This window comes from Crotalus tigris, unplaced genomic scaffold, assembly GCF_016545835.1.
Source record: "Crotalus tigris isolate CLP2741 ecotype Arizona unplaced genomic scaffold, ASM1654583v1 scf7180000024339.11422700, whole genome shotgun sequence".
NCBI classification, from domain to species: Eukaryota; Metazoa; Chordata; class Lepidosauria; order Squamata; family Viperidae; genus Crotalus; species Crotalus tigris.
In genome coordinates, this window is record NW_024100509.1 from 6,078,381 (window position 1) to 6,097,224 (window position 18,844).

General features: G+C 41.4%; 1 protein-coding gene across 12 annotated transcripts in view; it reads right to left on the reverse strand.

The window, feature by feature from the left end:
- Positions 1–839: 839 nt before the first annotated feature.
- The window catches only part of DZANK1 (double zinc ribbon and ankyrin repeat domains 1), a 113,559-nt gene continuing 95,554 nt past the window's right edge, over positions 840–18,844 (reverse strand). For 6 of the 12 annotated variants that reach the window (XM_039326165.1, XM_039326159.1, XM_039326157.1 and 3 more), the window contains 2 exons: positions 17,246–17,276; positions 7,521–8,363 (listed from right to left, as the gene is read on the reverse strand). In XM_039326165.1, coding sequence (XP_039182099.1) covers positions 8,221–8,363; positions 17,246–17,276 — 174 coding nt within the window. In that variant the 3' untranslated portion in view covers positions 7,521–8,220. Of the gene's footprint in view, positions 12,028–17,245; positions 17,277–18,844 lie in introns of all 12 variants that reach the window. The other 6 variants (XR_005554629.1, XM_039326163.1, XR_005554628.1 and 3 more) reach the window with 4 other exon arrangements.

Below are 18,844 nucleotides of genomic sequence, written 5' to 3' on the forward strand. Positions count from 1 at the left end.
TTAAAAGGGAATGTAGGAAGGCGGGGGGGGGGGTATGTCTGCAGCATCTCACTCCTTTTTCCCTCACTCCCTTTTCAAGCTGAGATCAAAGCCAAAAACAAAATGCCCAAAGTGTCAAAAGGGTTATCATTGGGCAAGAGAATGTCGGTCGGGAAACGGCTGTCCGGGCCAGTCTCTGGCCCCAGTCCAAACAGAGACAGCAGACCAACAATAAATAATACTCCTGCAGCTACTAAAGGTAGTGCTGGAATTGATTTGATACTGCAGGAGGAAGTGATATTTAAATTTCCTGGGGAGGTTCAAGTAATCCATCTCAATTTTCAGGCCCCCTGCCACAAAATTATGTAGGGCTTGTCCTTCCACGGTCCAGCATGGGCAAGAAAGGCATTTTTGTCATCCCTGGAGTTATAGATTCTGATTATACTGGAATTATTTATGTTCAATTGTGGACCAATTTGCCTCAAATTTTGCCCATTTACACCAGCCCTGCTCAGCTCTTGCATTTGCCTTATTTTGTCCCGGTGGGGAAAATTAAAAGAGAGAGGGGAAGGAGGCTTCGGTTCTACTAACCCAGCCACTTCTGTTATAGCAGCCATCACTACCCCAATCACATTTCAACGACCCCGTCAGATCATTGTGCTTCAGGGTAAGCCATTTGAAGGAATTTTAGACAGTGGAGCGGATGTTTCAGCGATCTCTGCAAAGCAGTGGCCAGCCACCTGGCCAACTGAGCCCTGTCCAAGTGTGTGGGGTGTGGGAGGTCGTAAAAGTGCACATCAAAGTGCACAATTTCTTTCAGCCCATTTGCCCAATTCAGCATTGGTTGTTCAGGTCCGTCCTTTCATATTAGATATTCATGTCAGCCTTTGGGGACGTGATCTGCTCAGTAAGCTGGGTGCCAACCTCACCATGGAAGACTAAGATTACTGCCCTCCCATTGACTTGGCTGGTTAAAGAGCCAGTGTGGATTGATCAATGGCCCCTATCACATGAAAAATTAACGGCTCTTCACCAGCTGGTTAACGATCAGCTGCTTGCTGGTCATGTGATGCCTTCCACTAGTCCATGGAACACTCCTGTTTTTGTTATAAAAAAGAAAAGTGGTAAATGGCGTCTCCTTCATGACCTAAGGGCTGTTAATACTTGTATTCAACCTATGGGCCCTTTACAGTGTGGAATGCCTAATCCTAATTTGATTCCTCAAGATCATGAAGTAATGGTAATTGACTTAAAGGACTGTTTTTTCTCCATCCCTCTATGTCCCCCTGATCAGGAAAAATTTGCCTTTACTGTGCCTGCAGTGAATCATTCAGAACCTAGCAAACGTTGTCACTGGACAGTTTTGCCACAAGGAATGTTAAACAGCCCCACCTTGTGTCAACTTTATGTCGCTGCAGCATTAGATTCTTTCCACAAACGTCACCCATTGGTTTTGGTATATCATTATATGGATGATATTTTAGTTGGAGCACCAAAAATACAATCTAATTGGCTTTCAGAAATGCAAAATGATTTAGGTCTTTATGGTTTGCAGATAGCTCCAGAAAAAATACAGCTACATGCTCCTTATCTCTATTTAGGCCATAAAATGTTGCAATCTTATTCTGCCCCAGTTTTTCCTCGTTTGAGCTTACCCAAAATTATTTCATTGGTCAATTTGCAACAATTATTGGGTACCCTTAATTGGGTTCGCCCATATTTTTCTTTGCCTACAAATTTGCTCAGTCCGTTATTTGATTTATTGACCAAAGGAAAACAACCTGGAGATCTCATTGTAGTTCCGCCTGTGGCACTTGCCACAGTTGCACAAATTAATGACATCATGAATACTCAATTTGTGGACAGAATTCCACATAAAAATTGTCAGTTAACACTTTTGATTTTTCCTACTAGTAAATTACCTACCAGAGTACTATCTGTGATAGAAGTACAAAAGGTATATTGCATTGAATGGCTGTACCTACCCCATTCCCCATCACAAAACATTCTACCTTTTTATCCAGACTATTGCTGAAATCATAACCTTGGGACGCACTCGAGCTTGTCGTCGAAATGGAACTGATTTAATTAATATTATTCTTCCTATTCCAAAGTCTGATTTTCAATTTTATTCACAAAATAATTTATCTCTTTAATGCTCTTTGACTGATTATATAGGTTCTATTTCCTATCATCTGCCTAAAGATCCTCGACTTACTTGTTTAATAACTTCTTCCTTTCCAGTCCGCCCACTGCATTCTCCTTCTCCCTTGCCACAAGCTTCTACTGTCTTTTCAGATGGAGGAAAAACGAGAGGAGCAATTGCTTACAAGGATCCTCATGATGATACCTGGAAAGTGTCCTACACTGCAATACAATCTTCACCACAATGCTCAGAATTAGCTGCTGCTATCTTGGCTTTTCACACCTTTTCTCAACAGCCTTTTAATTTAATCTCTGACTCTCATTATTTGTGTCGACGTATTTTTAATCTTTCAGGTGCTTACATCACGCCCAGGATTGATCCCAATCTCATGGCTTTGTTTTTAACTTTGCAGCAGCTGCTGCAAAATAGGAGGCATTTATATTTCATTTCTCACATACGCAGTCACTCTTCTCTTCCTGGGCTTCTTTCTGAAGGCAACAGTCAGGCAGATGCCGCAGTTCATGCTTTCCCCACGCTATTTTCAGACCCTTTTTTCAGTCATTCCTTTTTTCATCAAAATGCTAGAGGGCTGGCATAAGCTTGCCATATTCCAATTGACCAAGCCAAGCAAATTATATTATTCTGTCCCCAATGTTCTGGGGCATCTCCATCGGGGGACACGGGAGTTAATCCCCGTGGTTTTGCCTCTAATCAACTATGGCAAATGGATGTTACCCATGTTCCCTCTTTAGCTCCCTGGAAATGTGTTCATTTATCCATTGATACCTATTCAGGAGCAATTTGGGCCATGCCTCAACGAGGGGAAACAGCTGCACATGTTATTTCTCATCTTTTTTCGGCTATTACAGCCTTGGGTAAGCCCTCTTCCTTAAAAACTGATAATGGGCCAGCCTATTCTTCAGTGGCCTTTTTACAATTTTGTACAACCTGGAATATTGTCCTTATTCATGGTCTTCCCTATAATTCCATGGGTCAAGCCATCGTGGAACGTGCTAATCGGACCTTTAAGGACTGCCTTCACAAACAAAAAAGGAGGGCTCTCGGGTACCCAATTTGTCATGGATAAACACAGCAGGTCCAAAAAGTGTTATTCACATTAAACCAATTGAATGTTTCTATTCAAAATGTAACTGCTTATCAGAGGCACTTCCAACAAAAAACAAGCTTGCCTCCCCCTCTAGTATATTATCGGGCTTTACCTGACAAAACATGGTTGGGACCTGTCCCTCTGATCACTTGGGGGTGGGGCTATGCTGCTGTACTTACTCCAACAGGACCGGTGTGGATTCCAGCGCATTGTGTTCGCCCAGCCAAGGATGTCATGGCACCAGTCCCTGGATCCAGCCCCGAAAATGGCCAAGTTGACTCTACAGATGGCACAGCAACCAATCCGATCCCGACATGCCAGGCGCCAGTGACATGGGGAGATGTGAAAAACTTGACTGCCAAAGCACAGGCGATGCTGCAGCAGCAACAAGCAGAGCAAACCCCAGAGAACCTGTGCGCTGCCATTTTTGCGGTTTTAACTGCAAATTCCTTAGCCATCATTTGCTTGTGTCTGATCATTAACATCTGCCCTATGGCAACAGCAGCTGTCATTCCACCCAAACAATCATTCGAGCAACGAATGAAACAAAATCTATGGGTGCAGCTGGCTAACATCACACACAATGATGCCTTTTGCTTATCTGAAGCATATGACATGGAAAATTTGCTTTCTACATGTTTAGTTCCTGTTTGCACCCCTTCTGCAGTAATTCAAAACTTCACTGACTATAGTACAATTTTATTAAATGGAAACTTTAACTATAAAGCTATATCTAGATGGGGGGGTTACTGCTTATTATCCACCCCCTGATGCTATTGCTTTACACACCCCAGTGGTAGCAATTCCTGCAAATATAACGTGCAAAAATAGTTAATTGTACTTCTTCAAATAAAAAACCTCACTGTCGTCGCATTAGCTCACCTGTTTTAAACTGTACAGCTTTTGAAGAGACTTCTTTTCATTTTGGACATGTTTGGCTACCGCAAGGATGGTTTTTCACATGTGGTCAAGAAACTTTTAATTATATTCCTGCTAATATTAGTGAAGCGCAGTGTTGTCTCAGCCGGCTGATTCCTGTTTTGCTTTCCAAACAACAAGTTCATTCAAGCCGTTCTCGATGTGCGGTTACGCTAGACAATACTTGTGACTCTGAGACAACCTTACTTAATCAAGCAGAATATGTAGCATTGGCTATATCTTTAGTGGGTGTACCAGGACTTGCTGTTCGTGCTCACCTCAACATTAATGCTATTGCATGTAATCTAGCAAAAACAATTAATGCTACTTCTTCAGCTATTTCAGCGATCAACCATGAGCTGCCCGATTTGAGAAAGGCTATTTTACAAAATTGTGCCGCAATTGATTATTTGCTTCTACGCCAACATTTGGGTTGTGAAAGTTTTGAGGGCATGTGTTGTTTCAATATTTCTGATAATTCACGAACCATTCAGCATCAAATTGATATTTTACACAATTTGGCCTCTAATTTGAAAATGGATACTTTAGGATCTTGGTGGGAAAGCCTTTGGGCTTGGTTACCCACAGGATTACTGGGAAATATCCTACGTTATTCAGTCATAACTTGTGCTATTTTGGTTGGTGGATGTTGTTTCATGCAATGTATTCCTTCATTTTGCAATATATGTATTAGAGCTTTAAATCCCAGCAGATCCTCTCTCACATTGCCTCAGGGTCAAGTTTTGGCCCTATATAAACAACTGCAAGGATGCTCCTCTCCTGATTATAATCCTTTTATTAACCCCGCTTACGGCGATATTTCGTCTAACAAAACAAAAAGGAGAGAGATGTAGAGGTGATAGACAGGCAAAAGTCGTGTCCAGAAAACTGCCCCCCCAATGCTTGTGTCTTTGTTCTGCATCTATCTTCCCCCCCTCACATCACTATAGTGACGTGAAAGTGCGCAGGTCTGTGTGACCTTGCCAGTTTGATAAGGCTGGCTGGTGAACAACAAGTTTCCCTGTTTATGGCCTCTAGCTTTTTACTCTTGAGGATTGGTAAAGGATTTTAGCCAATGAAATGCTATTGCCATGCAGTAACTTTTTTATTTTGTAAAGCTCTATATAAACAAATAAAGGCTGCGTGTGGGTAGCCATTTCTTTACGCTTCAATGACTAAGGACTGATTACTACACTTTCCCCGTCCATAAAGGCCTATTTTTGAGGGATGATAATTTGGTTTCTTTAATCATTTTACCATGTCATTAATATAGAAATTGAAAAGCAAGGGGGCCAAAATGCATCTCTCTGTAACCCTCTTTTGTGTTTGGACTGACTTCGAGAGTGATCCTTGCATATTACATCTAACCCTGAGGGATATTTTACTATGTAAGACACGTAACAAATGGAGAATTCTATGATCAATTGAAGCAGCTTCCAACTTCTTCCATAGCTTAGTCCTGATAACCATATCAAAAGCTTCTTTGAGATCTATAAAGGCAGCATATAATGATATAGATCTATTTGATGCATATTTTTCAATCAAATGATGGAGGCCTAAGCACTGATCTATGGTGCCTCTCCCCTCTCTAAGCCCAGCTTGCTCTTCAGCAATCAAGTTCTCAAGATCCAGTCACTCCTTTAATTTATCTTGGAAGTGTTTGGCATAGAATTTGCTGATTATATTTGGTAGACTTACTGGTCTGTAATTAGCAAGGTTGTCTCTCTTTCCCTTTTAAAAAATTGAGGCAACAGTTGCCAGGCCCCAATCCTCTGGGACATGACCAGTGGTATCGATATAGGTAAATAGCACTGCTGGGACAGATATCCACTAGGCCATATTATTCCTTAATAGTTCAGCAGAAATGAAGTCAGCTCCTGGGGCCTTCCCAGTTCTAAGTTGGCCAATAAGAGATTTCATTTCAGATTCTGAAACCGGGAGCCACTTAGGTAAATCCTTCATTGTATGCCTTCTTCTCTCACTCAATGGATCTTCACACATCCCTCAAAAGTTAAATTCCCAAGTTGCCTCAATGAGTGCTCCAGAAAGACCTTGTGTCTTATCTCTTAAATGCAATTAATTGCTTAAATTGTTTTTTGACTGTGAGAAGATGTTTAAGGGTAGTTTTATTGCCATTTCCTCTCTCAGTTTTATACATCTTATATGCCAAGTAAGAGCATTCTTGGCTTCTACGTCCTTGTCAAACCATGGTTTGGAGGCAATGCAAGGTCTCTTAGCTGAGAAGCTAGGGGCACGTGCTAGTAGTGGTTGTAGCTTGTGAACTAGGTTTTTATATAGTTCTAGTAAATCTTGAGAAGAGTTGGCTGATATAAAGGCTGAATGGATTTTTTGAAAGTTGTCCTCTGCTAGAGCTCTCCCTACCTTCTGGTCAAGTTGTTGGGTCCATTTGACCCAAAAACTTCCAGGTGACAGGAAGGTCTTTGGGCTGCAGGTTCTTGAATGAGTGTGGCTTTGCCGATTTATCAATCCCCAAAGGTTTTAGCTTCTCTCCAGTTAAGCTGGCACACTGCAGAACTGTGAAACATTCTTTAGAAAGTTGTCCACTCTTACATTTGTCACCCCTCATAACGAGGCTCCTGTCAGACATTGCCTTGAAAAAGAGACCACGCTCTGCATAAAGATGTTATCATCTTTGAAGCCACTGGCAAAGTCTGGAAACTTTTCAATGAACTCTTCAACAACTTCTACTGGAACTCCATTAGATTCACCACACAATACTTTCTGGGACATCTCATGTCACAGTTTAAATTTCTTGAGCCAACTACTTGATGCTTAGAAATCTGATATCCCGAGCTCCTTTGCAAACTTTTTAGCAATTTCTTGGATCATTGGCCCAGTAATTTGGGTGTTAAGGACCCTCATTTATTTAAATCAATGTAACGTGGCTTCATTGACATCATCCAGTGAAGTTTTTCTCCTTTTCTATTGTAAATCTTCACATTCTTATCATATCTCTCCAGGCACTCATCCTTACATTTTTGGATATTACTTAGTGTCATCTTGTTCCATTGTCTTTCTTTGGCTACTGTTTTCTGGAAAATGTAAAAGATCAACCATCTTCAATGTCAGTTCTTTCAGTTCTTTTCTTTTCACCATCATGACTCAACTTCCATGGAGAAAAGACAAAAAAGTAGAAGCTGGTTTCTCTTGTACAATTTCTTTGTAATTGTACCTAAATATTGTTTGTTACATTTTAAAACTGTGTTTTCTTTCTTTCACAATGGTTAGATCCATTGTAAATCACACACTGTTGGTGGCACTTTGCTTTAAGGCGCCGCAAGGTAAAATAAATAAAACAGCTCACATGTATCTGTGTTGTATCTGTATTTGTTTCATTTTACCATTGGCTATTTTTTTATCAATCCTGAAAAAGAAAAAAGGGGAAAAATCAAAATGAAAAAAAAAATTAAGTATTTGTTCAATATGTATTACAAAATGAATCCATAATTATCATTGTTAAACTGCCAAATCAAAGTAAAAAATATTGTATTCTTTGATATTCTTCTTGAAAGAAATTCATTGCTACCAATTCTGCATCTCACTGTTCTTGCCCTTGATGGAGACTGGACCCAACTGGTCAAGTTACAGAGACTAAATTAATATTGTGTGTCAAGGTCCAAATGGTCAAAATACAACTTATAGAGGTGGTTTTTTGCCTCAACTAGATCTCCCAAGAAAGCAGAAATCTTGAAACAGGCATTGTTTCAAAAGGAACTTTTATTGAGAATTAGAGATAGCAATAGAGCAAAGCAAGGTCTGAAGAATATGCATGTAAAAGGTTACATCATAATGCCCATTCAGCACTCCTCCCCCATCATAATGCCCATTCAGCACTCCTCCCCCAATGTTCAACCATCTGGTTGAAATCCAAACAATCCGTAGATGCTAGGTTGTTTTGATAACCTAGTGATTTAGCGCCCATCTCAAGGTTTCTCTCGCTTTTGTTTCCCAATGGTCCCAGGGTCCATTGTCTGGAAATAAGGCAGATATTTTCAGGCCATTTTCCTTTCTCACAAAGGAAGGACATTTCAAAGAGGACAGAGCAGAGTCAGGCAAATACATTCCCAGGCAAGCAGCTCCCTTCCCACCAGAATGACAGATCCCCAAAAGGAATACACAGCAAAGCAATAATAAGCAGGCAAATACATTGGAGGGGTCCGACACCCCCCTCTAATAGAACAAAAAATCCACCTGCAAAACAAATATGGAAGGGAGAGAGAGGAAAAACAAACACATCAATCAGGTTTATCAGGATAGCGTGCATGAAAGCGTTTAAGCAACTTAGGGGCTCTAACATGTTTCTTATAAACCTACTCGTTCTCTGAAGCAGGAAGGTCTTTCCAGAAAACTAAATACTGAGTAGAACTATGATGATTGTAAGAGTCTAAAATGTCTTTGATCTCAAAATGCTGCTCACCCTCCATGATAAGTGGTGGTGAAGGAGGAGCAGTAACAGGCCTTAACCAAGACATGATTTTGGGTTTCAGCAAACTGCAGTAGAACACCGGATGGATTTGTCGTAAACTCTTAGGGAGTTTCAATTCCATTATGACAGGATTTATAATGCACTTAATGGGGAAAGGGCCAATATACTTCGGTCCTAACTTTTTGGATGGTTGCAGCGATTGCAAAAACCTGGTGGAAAAATAAACTCTATCCCCCATTCGTAAAGGCTTCAGTTCCATACATTTTTTATCTGCCTGAGCCTTATATGCCTCCCTGGTTTCGTCGAGAATTTTTCTAACAACCAGCCAAATGTTCTGCAACTAATGAACCCATTCAATAGGGGGGGGAGAATGGCAAGTTCGCAGGCAACTCAGGATAGGGATGAAAGTTTGTTCATTAGCCACTTGGAAAGGAATGAAACCATTATTGGAGTCCACCACATTATTATAGGCTACTTCAGCAAATGGTAACAGATCAGTCCAATTATCTTGTTGATAATTGATAAAACAACAAAGGTATTGTTCTAGAACAGTTCGTTCATTCTGTCCCTCCATTCATTTGAGGATGATGACTAGATGACAGGCCCTGACCTGAACCCAGAAGGTCCAGAAAGGCTTTCTAGAACTTGGAGATGAATTGGACACCCCTGTCCGATATTATGCACTGTCAGGTCCCATGCAGGTGATAAATATGCTGCACAAACAATTTAGTCAAAGTCTTTGCAATTGGAATCTTCTGACACAGGGTAAAATGGGCTTGTTTGTAGAATAAATCAGTAATGATCCAAATGACAGTATTTCCTGCGCTTTCAGGTAGCTCCAGAATAAAGTCCATAGAGATCTCTCTCCAGGATGCTAAAGGGCTCACTACCAACTGTAGAAGTCTAGGTATTTTTCCTTGCCTCTGTTTAGTCGCTGTGCAGGTATGGCAGCTGGTCACATAATTCTCAATGTCCTTTTTTAAAGAGGGCCACCAAAATTGTCTTTTAGACAAGTGAAGGGTTTTTACAAACCCAAAGTACCTTGCTAGTTTTGAGTTGTGGCATGCTTGCATGATCTTCAGTCTCTGGTTGATGGGAACATATAGTTTCCCACCAACTCAGGCTAATCCACTAATGCACTGAACAAAGGTTTTTATGGCCCCAAAACCACTCTCCAGCGCCTTTTTGAACTCCCCAACCATTGTGTTGTCTAAGGGCAGGGTGCCTTTAGACTGCACCCTCGTAGTGACTGGAGCCACTAATTGATGCAGGGAAAACAAAGGCTTAACTACCATGACTTCACATTGTTATACTGTGGCATTCTTGACAATGCATCTGCCAGAAAAATTTCCCCCTTGGTAGTGGATGGAGAAGTTAAATCAGTGGAAATGCTGGACCCAGCGTGCCTGTTTCAGAGACAATTTCCTGGGGGTTTTTAGTGCTTCCAGATTCTTACAATCAGTCTAAACCTGGAAGGGGACTTTACTCCCTTCCAAAAAATGTCTCCAAGTAAGAAGGGCCCACTGTATCGCATAAGCTTCCTTCTCCCAAGCAACCCTCTGCTGTTCTGTTTCAGTCAGTTTCTTGGATGTGTAGGGGAGGGTTGCAACTCATCCCCCTGGTTCTTTTGAAGCAGTATCGTGCCTACAGCTACATTACTGGCAGCAGCCTGAATTACAAACTTTCTCCGGGTCTGGGTGTTTCAACACCGGCTCCGCAGAAAAAAGGCTCTTTAAGCTTTTCAAATGTGGCTTGGCACTATACACTCCACTTTAATGGCTGGCTGGGCCTCAGCTTATTTTGTCCCTTCGTTTTCAGCAGATTTGTAATGGGGAGTGCAATCTGTGCAAATGAGGGGTTCAATTGCCTGTAAAAATTAGTGAACCCCAGAAAACTCTGTAATTGCTTTCTGGTGCGGGGAGGGGCCCACTCCAGAATGGTCTGCACTTTTTCTAGATCCATTTCCACCCCCTTGTGCGAAATGCGGTAGCCCAAATAGGCAATCTTGTCTTGGTGAAATTCAGACTGGGCATATAATTTGGCAGAGCGGAGCTTCTTTAGGATTGTCCTAACCAGCTTCACATGCTCTGCTTTGGTTTTGGTATAGATTAGGATATTGTCCAAGTACACCAAACCCCCCCCCTTATATAGGTGTTCATGGAGGATTTTGTTGATCAGTTGCATGAACACTGCCAGGCTCCCTGTAATATAAAGGGGAGCACCCTGAATTTGAAATAACCCAGGGGGCAGTTGAAAGCAGTTTTCCCTCTTGGTTCTGATATGATAGTATGCCTCCTGCAGATCTAACTTTGAAAAAAATTTCCTCTTCAACAAGTGAGCCAACATGAAGGGCAGAGGGTACACATTCTTCATTGACACCATGTCCAAGCATCTATAATCCATGCAGAGATGAAGAGATCCATCCTTTTTCTCTCAGAAAAGAACGTGCTGCCACCCGGGGTTTGGCTGGTTGAATAAAATCTCGGGCTTAGTTTTTGTCAATTAACTTTAGTAGCTCATTTAACTCCTTGAGAGTCCTAGACTGTAACTTCAATTTTGGTAGCTTGGCCCCTGGAATGATCTCAATTGCACAGTCTGTAGGTTGGTGAGGAGGGGAGCTCATCCGACCTCACTGAAAACCTTGGCCATATCACGGTATTCTCTCAGAATGCTCTGCAGCTCTTGCTCACTCAGTGCCTACACCAGCTCCCATTTCGAGCCCCCTACTTTACAATCACACACGCCCTGGGAAGGAGTTCTCTTCTTTGGGAACTTTAATTGCCCCTCTCTCCAATTGATTAGGGGATTCCTCTTTAACCAGGTTAGCCCCAATACCAGCAGCCATTCCATGCCAGGAGCCATGTGTCAGGGCCCACTTCAAAACCTCATCCCAAGAAAGCAGAACTCTTGGAACTGTTTCATTCCAAAAGGAACTTTTATTAGGCGAAGCTGATAGCAGGCATAGAAGGCAGGATCTGAGGGTTTCCCACTCAGATCAATCGTTTAAAAGAGTCCCAAGCAAACCCTACCCCAATAGTTCATCCGGTCAGTTTAAAAGAGCTAATCCCCAGGAATTAAGTCCGCTGTGGGAATGGAGGTGATAACAGAACCCATTCCCATGCCTGTGAAGATGTTGTTGGGTCTTCGCACCTTTCTCTTCCGCAGTGAGAGATAAGCCAGATGGCTGGAGGCACATTCCTTTCTCACCCCATGTTGACAACAAGGGAGAGACAGTTCAAAAAGAATGTATGTAGAAACATTGGAAAGGATACATTGTAGCAAAACAGAAAGCATCCCACAGAGTCTTCCCCCTCCCCCTCAGGAGAATGGCAGAACCCACAGAAAGAAATGAAAAGAATTAAAGTATACCCTCCCAAGAAAAAAATGGGTTCTAACATGCTGCCCCCTTTAGAAAAAAGGGAGATCCATCTGTAGAAAATAAAAGAGAAAGAGGTAGACAAAGGTTAGTCTGGTTTATCTAGATATGCAGCATGAAATTTACTAAGTAATCTGGGGGCTCCAACGTGACGTTTCTGGACCCATTCATTTTGGGAAGGAGGCAGATGCTTCCATGCTACTAGGTATTGGGTGGAACCATGATGCTTCCTGGAATCTAGAATCTCCTTGATTTCAAATGTTGTTCACCTTCTACCATAATTGGAGGAGGGGAAGGAAGGGGCGATTGCAGTTCGCGTTTCAGAAGGCTGTTGTCATGGTTCTGATTAGGGGAATACTTTAAAGAACCTAGAGGCATTGTTTACCTTAAAGTCTTTTTATTAGTACAGCACCCTTTAGGACCGTTTCAGCAGCAAATAGTCATTTAAATTCTTAAAAGCTGTTTAACATCCCATCATCCATGCTAGTGGTTGGCCTGGTCGCAGCTTCCCTCCTCCTTTGCCTGTTTTGAGTAGTTCTGTGAGGGGTAGGGCAATCTCGGCAAAGTAGGGGATGAATTGACATAGAAGTTGGGAAAACCTAAAAAGCTCTGAAGCTGTTTGCAAGTCTTTGGGGGCTGCCATTCGATTATAGTTTCCGCTTTGGCTGAGTCCATTTCTACGCCCTCATTGGAAATTCTGTAGCCAAGATAATCTAATCAGGTCTGGTGAAATTCACATTTTGACAATTTGGCATAAAGCCTGGCATTCAATAGTTTCTTTAACACTTCTCTCACCAGCTTTATGTGATCAGTCATATTCGTACTGTATATCAGGATATCATTTAGATACACCAGAACCCCTTTATACAAGTGATCATGTAGGACCTCATTAATCAACTGCATGAATATGGCTGGGCCTCCCTGTAGTCCAAATGGCATGACTTTGAATTGATAGTTCCCCATGGGGCAGTTGAAGGCAATTTTTTCCACTCGTCTCCCTCTTTTATTTTCACCCGGTAATATGCCTCTCTCGGGTCTAATTTAATGAAGTCACTCCCCTTAGTCAAATGGGTTAATAAGTCCTTTAGGAGGGAGAGGCTTCTTATAGCGGGCGAGCTGAACATCTAGCCTTACTGCTGTCTGGTACCATACCTGCAGCTGATCAGGTACTGCTCAATAGACGCAGGCCTGAGAGAGGTGATCATCTAACCCCTCAATGAAGTGATGGATTAGGGATTGCTCAGGCCACAACTCTATCTGACCTGCTATCTTGCAAAACTCTCATACGTACTCCAGGGCAGGCCTGCCAGCTTGTTTTATTTTGTGGATTAGTTCTCCTGCTTTCTCTCAGCCCTAGGAGGAAGAGGTGAGGATCCTCCAATTCAGGGGCTTGCTCATTATATAAATTGTTCAGCCATTCAGATGCTTCTCCCTCTAGGCTGGACTCAATCACATCAACCATAGTGCCTGAGTCCGACTAGAGATAGGTCCAGCGGTACAAATGAAAGCACACTTGTTTGAGGAAGAATATCAGCTTTTCTGGGTCTCCATTGAAGGTTGCTCTGAAGGGTGGAGTCATCATTGGCTGATGGGGCCCCCACCCAGCCTGCTGACATATTGTGACACCCTCTGCTGCTGAGGCCCCTCAATGGTTGCTGGATGAGTGGCAGGCATCCTCCCACCAGCTGATGGTCTCCTGGCTTCTGCACCATCCCAAGCTGCTGCAGGGCCTCCATCAGCTGCGGCATGCTCAGAGGTTGATTTCTGCTTCTCATCTCCAGCCCTCCAAGCCTCTCCACTGACTGGCTACGAACTGCAGACAGGCATTCCCACTCACTCGAATCCTCAGTGGCAGATGTCCCGGTGGCTCTCCCCCAGTCTGCTTTTGGAGGCTTTGAGGGTGATAAGGCAGGCTCAAGGCTTCTGGAGTCTCCACTGGGCTGGGCCCAGGCTGATGGCCAGATCAGCTGTCCTAGCTGCTTGGGTTCTGCCTCCATCTGGGAGTCCTGCAAAAACTCATCCTCCCACATCATGCTGTCTGTTGTGTCCTCCTCTGGGGTATCAGCAGCTGCCGGGCCACCGTATTCCAGCAGGTTCTCTTTTCTCATGATGAAATTTTTTCCTGAATCTTTGCCAGCTTCTCTCAAGCCTAGAGACAGTGGCTGGAGTTCAGGACTCCAGATAGTTTGAAAAGAATTCAGATCTTGGCATGATGTCATGGTTCCGATTAGGGAAATATTTCAAAGAACCTTGAGGCATTGTTTACCTTAAAGTCTTTTTATTAGTATAGCACCCTTCGGCACAAACATGATGTGATGCCTAGATCTGAATTCCCCTCCTCCAATTAACAGTCATAAGTCACATTCTCCAATCAGTTTGAAGGGCAAATGTTCCCTTCTGTTCGAGAGCCCTCAGTTTCTTATCTTAACTAATCCCCACAAACATTCTTTCTCTTCCCCTCCTAGCATCATCTAATTTAGTTCTTAAAAGCACCACACAGCTTATACAGAGAGTGGCTGCCTCTTCATATTTTGTCAAAGCGAGAACATCCAATGTTAGCAGCATTGACATCTGCAGTGAAAAATTGGGTGAACCTGTCTGAGCATCTTAGGGAGCTCCAATTCTACCGTGACAGGACTGATTATTCTTCTAATGGGAAATGGTCCCACAAACTTTGGGCCTAGCTTTCTTGAGGGCTACAGGGATTTTAGGTATTTTGTTGACAGATAAACGTTCTCTCCTACTTGGAATGGTTTGGGTTCATTTCGTTTCTTATCTGTCTGGAATTTATATGCTTCCCAAGCCTTGTCTAAAACCTTTCTTACAACCGGACAGGTATTTTGTAATTGTGCAATCCATTCCTTCAGGGAAGGGATGGCTGGTTCACTCGATGGTAGGTCAGGCATTGGGTTGAAACTTTGTCCTATTGCTACCTGGAAAGGACTGTAGCCTGTGCTGGAATATACTACGTTGTTAGAATGGGAGTACTTCGGTCCAATTGTCTTGCTGGTAATTAATGAAACATCTTAGGTACTGCTCCCGTACTGAGTTTGACCATTCAGTCCCACCATTCATTTGCAGATGATGACTAGATGGTAGCCCCTGAGTGGTCCCCAAAAGTCCTAAGAATGCTTTCCAAAACTCTGATGTGAATTGTACTCCTGTCTGATATGATTTGTTGTGGGACCCCATGAAGTTAATAAATATGTTGAACGAATAACTTTGCAAGTGTCTTTGCCCTGAGGTTTTTTTGGCATGGGATAAAATGTACTTGTTTAGAAAACAAATCTGTCACCATCCAAATGACTGTAATCCCACTTTCTGGTAACTCCACAATAAAATCCATAAAAATTTCTTTCCAAGCACTGATGGGGTTGTTACTGTTTGCAACAAGCCTGGGATCTTTGTTTGTCTCCTCTTAGCTACAGCACAAATCGGGCAGCTAGCCACATAGCTTTCAATGTCCTTTTTTATCAACGGACACCCAAACTGCTGTTTCACTAGGTGTAAAGTTTTTACAAATCCGAAATGACCAGCTGATTTTGAGGCATATCATAGTTGCATAAAAATCAGTCTCTGCCTTTTTGGGATGTACAGTTTCTCTCCCTCCCATGGCAATCCATCAGTCATGGTGTATAAGTTCTTGTGGCTTAGGAACCATTTGTTGGTCTCTAGCGCTTTTTTTAATTCAATCCCTGTTTGGCTCGCTAGAGGCTTCTGGAGTTTGGCTTGTGCTTGGGTGGTAACTTGCACTGCCAATTGTTTTGATGGCATGAGTGGGTCTGTTGTCTCTGTTCTATTGCTGTTGTACTGTGACATTCTCCCCCATTCAGAGAAAAAAGCAAGAGGCATGGACTACAACACAAGTTAGCTTCTGCCCTCAGCGAGCAGGAGCTTCAGAGCCTCCCACCAGAATACTGGGACTTAGCTGAAGTGTTCAGTGAGCAGAGATTGGATGAGCTCCTGCCCCATCGACCCACAGACTATGCCATTGAAATTGTCCCAGGGTTGAAACTCCCAAAGCCAAAAATGTACTCCATGACACCTAGGGAATTGAACGAACTTCATAAGTTCAGTGACAAAAATTTGGCGTGGGGGACTTCCGGTTCTGGTTTGCGGCGACTCTAGTCGCACGGAGAGACTCATCTCCTCGGCGGCTAGCTTTCCCTCCACCGGTCAACTCTTATACGGGTCGAAAACAACCCTGGAGGGTGCGACTTCCATCGAAGAGGCTTCGGCTTGGCTGCGGAGGAGTGGCAGCTCCTCCAGCTGTCCGGGCGATCTCTAAGGGCTGACGGAGAAGAAGATCGACCAGTAAAATGGCTGATCATCCTGCTGCTTCAAACCGCAAGTCAAGAACACCTAAGCTTTAAGAGCCCCCGTGGTGAATCCAGGTGAGATCTTTTCTTGTTACTCTTTCTACTTGACTTTGTTTTTTACCTGTAAGAGCCTTGTTGGAATTAGTTCCCTGGCTAGAGCAAGCAGCTTTGATATTTTTGGGAAGAAAGCATTCTATAAGATTAAAATTTACTTTCATATTTTTTGGGATACAGAAATCTCTCTCTTTTTTGTCCTGCTAAGAACTGTACTATTACCTGGTGTTGGAAGATTATTTCTTCTTTCACATTATACTTTTAAAGATAGAAACAAAGCAATGCTGGCTGGAAAAGATTCTTCTTAACCTACTGAGGACATCTAGTGGCAAAAATGTAATATTGCATCTTCTGGTTATCTTTTTGAAGTAAAACCAGACCTGACCTTCAAATTTTTGGAAAAAAGATAAGCCGAGCTGTGGGAATTGTGGGGGTGGATATAGATTAACTCTTACCAAATACAGCCTCCACAAACAAAACAAATAAATAAAATAAAAAACTATTACTAACTACTTTCAAAATGGAGAATTCACATTCACAATTAAACTATAAGCTTATACTGGAAAAGATACATGAGGCCACTACAGAAATTTGTACCATACTGAAAGAATCTACTTCAGAACTAAGATCTAGAAATTTCACTTCAAACATTCAAATGGATGACCAAACTACATTTGACTATTTTACAAACCAAATTATATTAGAAGAGGAATCAACTGAGATAAAAAAGGAGCTTATTCTACCCTAGAAACTTTTCATCTGTAACTTTGAGGAACAGAAGAAGCAAAGATTGAGATTTGAAACTATAAAGCAATGATATTTTAAAGAGCAGAAAAACAGATGCAGAGGGATTTCTATTTTTTCCAAAGGCCATTCCAAGCAATAAAAATAGACTTACTAATTTGAAAGGGAAGCGTGTTTATGGAAGCCTGCTGGTACAAGAAAAAATCCAGAATTAGACTTAAAAGAGAAATTTAAAACTATGTAATGGATTAAATGGCAATATTGGATTTATGGATTGTTTTAAGGGCTAAGATTCAGAGTTAGAAGCAACTAACACGTGATTATTAGAATAGATATTTTAAATAGATTAAGAATGTATTGGATTGTATTTATGTAGCGTTTGAGAAATATATGAAAACTGTGTACTGGAATTGAAAAAATGATAACTGTTTAGATTGGGATGCTTTTAATAATTTATGGAATGTTTTAAATTACTAGGATGGATTTTTTGTATGACAACAAAGACATGATTAGGCATGATAAGTAATTGGAGAAAATTTGAACTTTGTTTAATGAATTTAGGTTTAATATTATTTTCTTAATTTAAAGAGATGGATTGACTTTGGGATTACATATATATAGGGCTGATTAATATTTTATTGCTATTAGGATATCTATTGTGTAGTGGAAGAAGAAACAAATGAGTTTGGTGATAAAATGAGGGATGTGAGAGATTAAGAATTAGAATTGATAATTTTTTTGTTCTAAATTTAAACTATTGTAATTGTAAACTGATAAAGTTATAATACAGGTTTAATAGTGATAGAAATTTAAAATAGAAATGGAATATTTAAATGTATTATGTTAATTGAGGGGAATAGAGAGGGGATAGTAAAATTTATTGAGTTGTCTTCTTAATATATATTTTTACTTTTGAATGTTTGATCACCCAACCACCACGGTGAGTCCTGAGTACTTTTTCTTATGAATTTGAAAAAAAAACAATAAAATGTCTTTTAAAAAAAAATTGGCATGGGGGTTCATACAGGCTGCCAGACGCCGGGTTGCTGTCCCCATGCTTTTCAGAGAAAAGAAGGATGGGTCACTTTGTCTCTGCATTGATTATAGGGGTCTGAATGCAGTGTGCGTAGAAAATATGTATCCCCTCTCCCTAATGAGAGACATACTAGGTGCATTTGTCAAAAGGGAAAAATTTCTCTAAACTAGACTTGTGGGAGGCATACTATCGAATATGAATACGTGATGGGGATGAATGGAAGACCACTTTCAAGTGCCCTATGGGCTGTTTCCAATTCAAGGTGCTACCTTTTGGACTACAGGGGGCTCCTGATCTGTTTATGAAACTAATCAATGAGGTTCTTCATGTGCACCTGTATAAGAGGGTTTTGATTTATCTTGATGACATCTTAATCTATACCGAGACTAAGGCAGAGCACATTAAACTAGTCAGAGCAGTATTAAATAAATATTGATTGAAGTAGATTGCAAGGGTGACTCCAAGATATAATTTTATCATATTTTATCTATATTTTAAATTACTGTACTCTATTTTAATTTCATTTTAGACTGTATTTTACTCCAATTTCATCTTAAGTCATATTTTATGCTAATTCCATTTTAAACTGTATTTTATCAAATTTTATTTTAAATTGCTTTTATCAGACTTTGGTTTGTTGCTGGAATTTTGCACTTTGATATGGCCCAAGACCTAATCAATAAAGATTATTATTATTATTAAATAAATTGTGCTCTG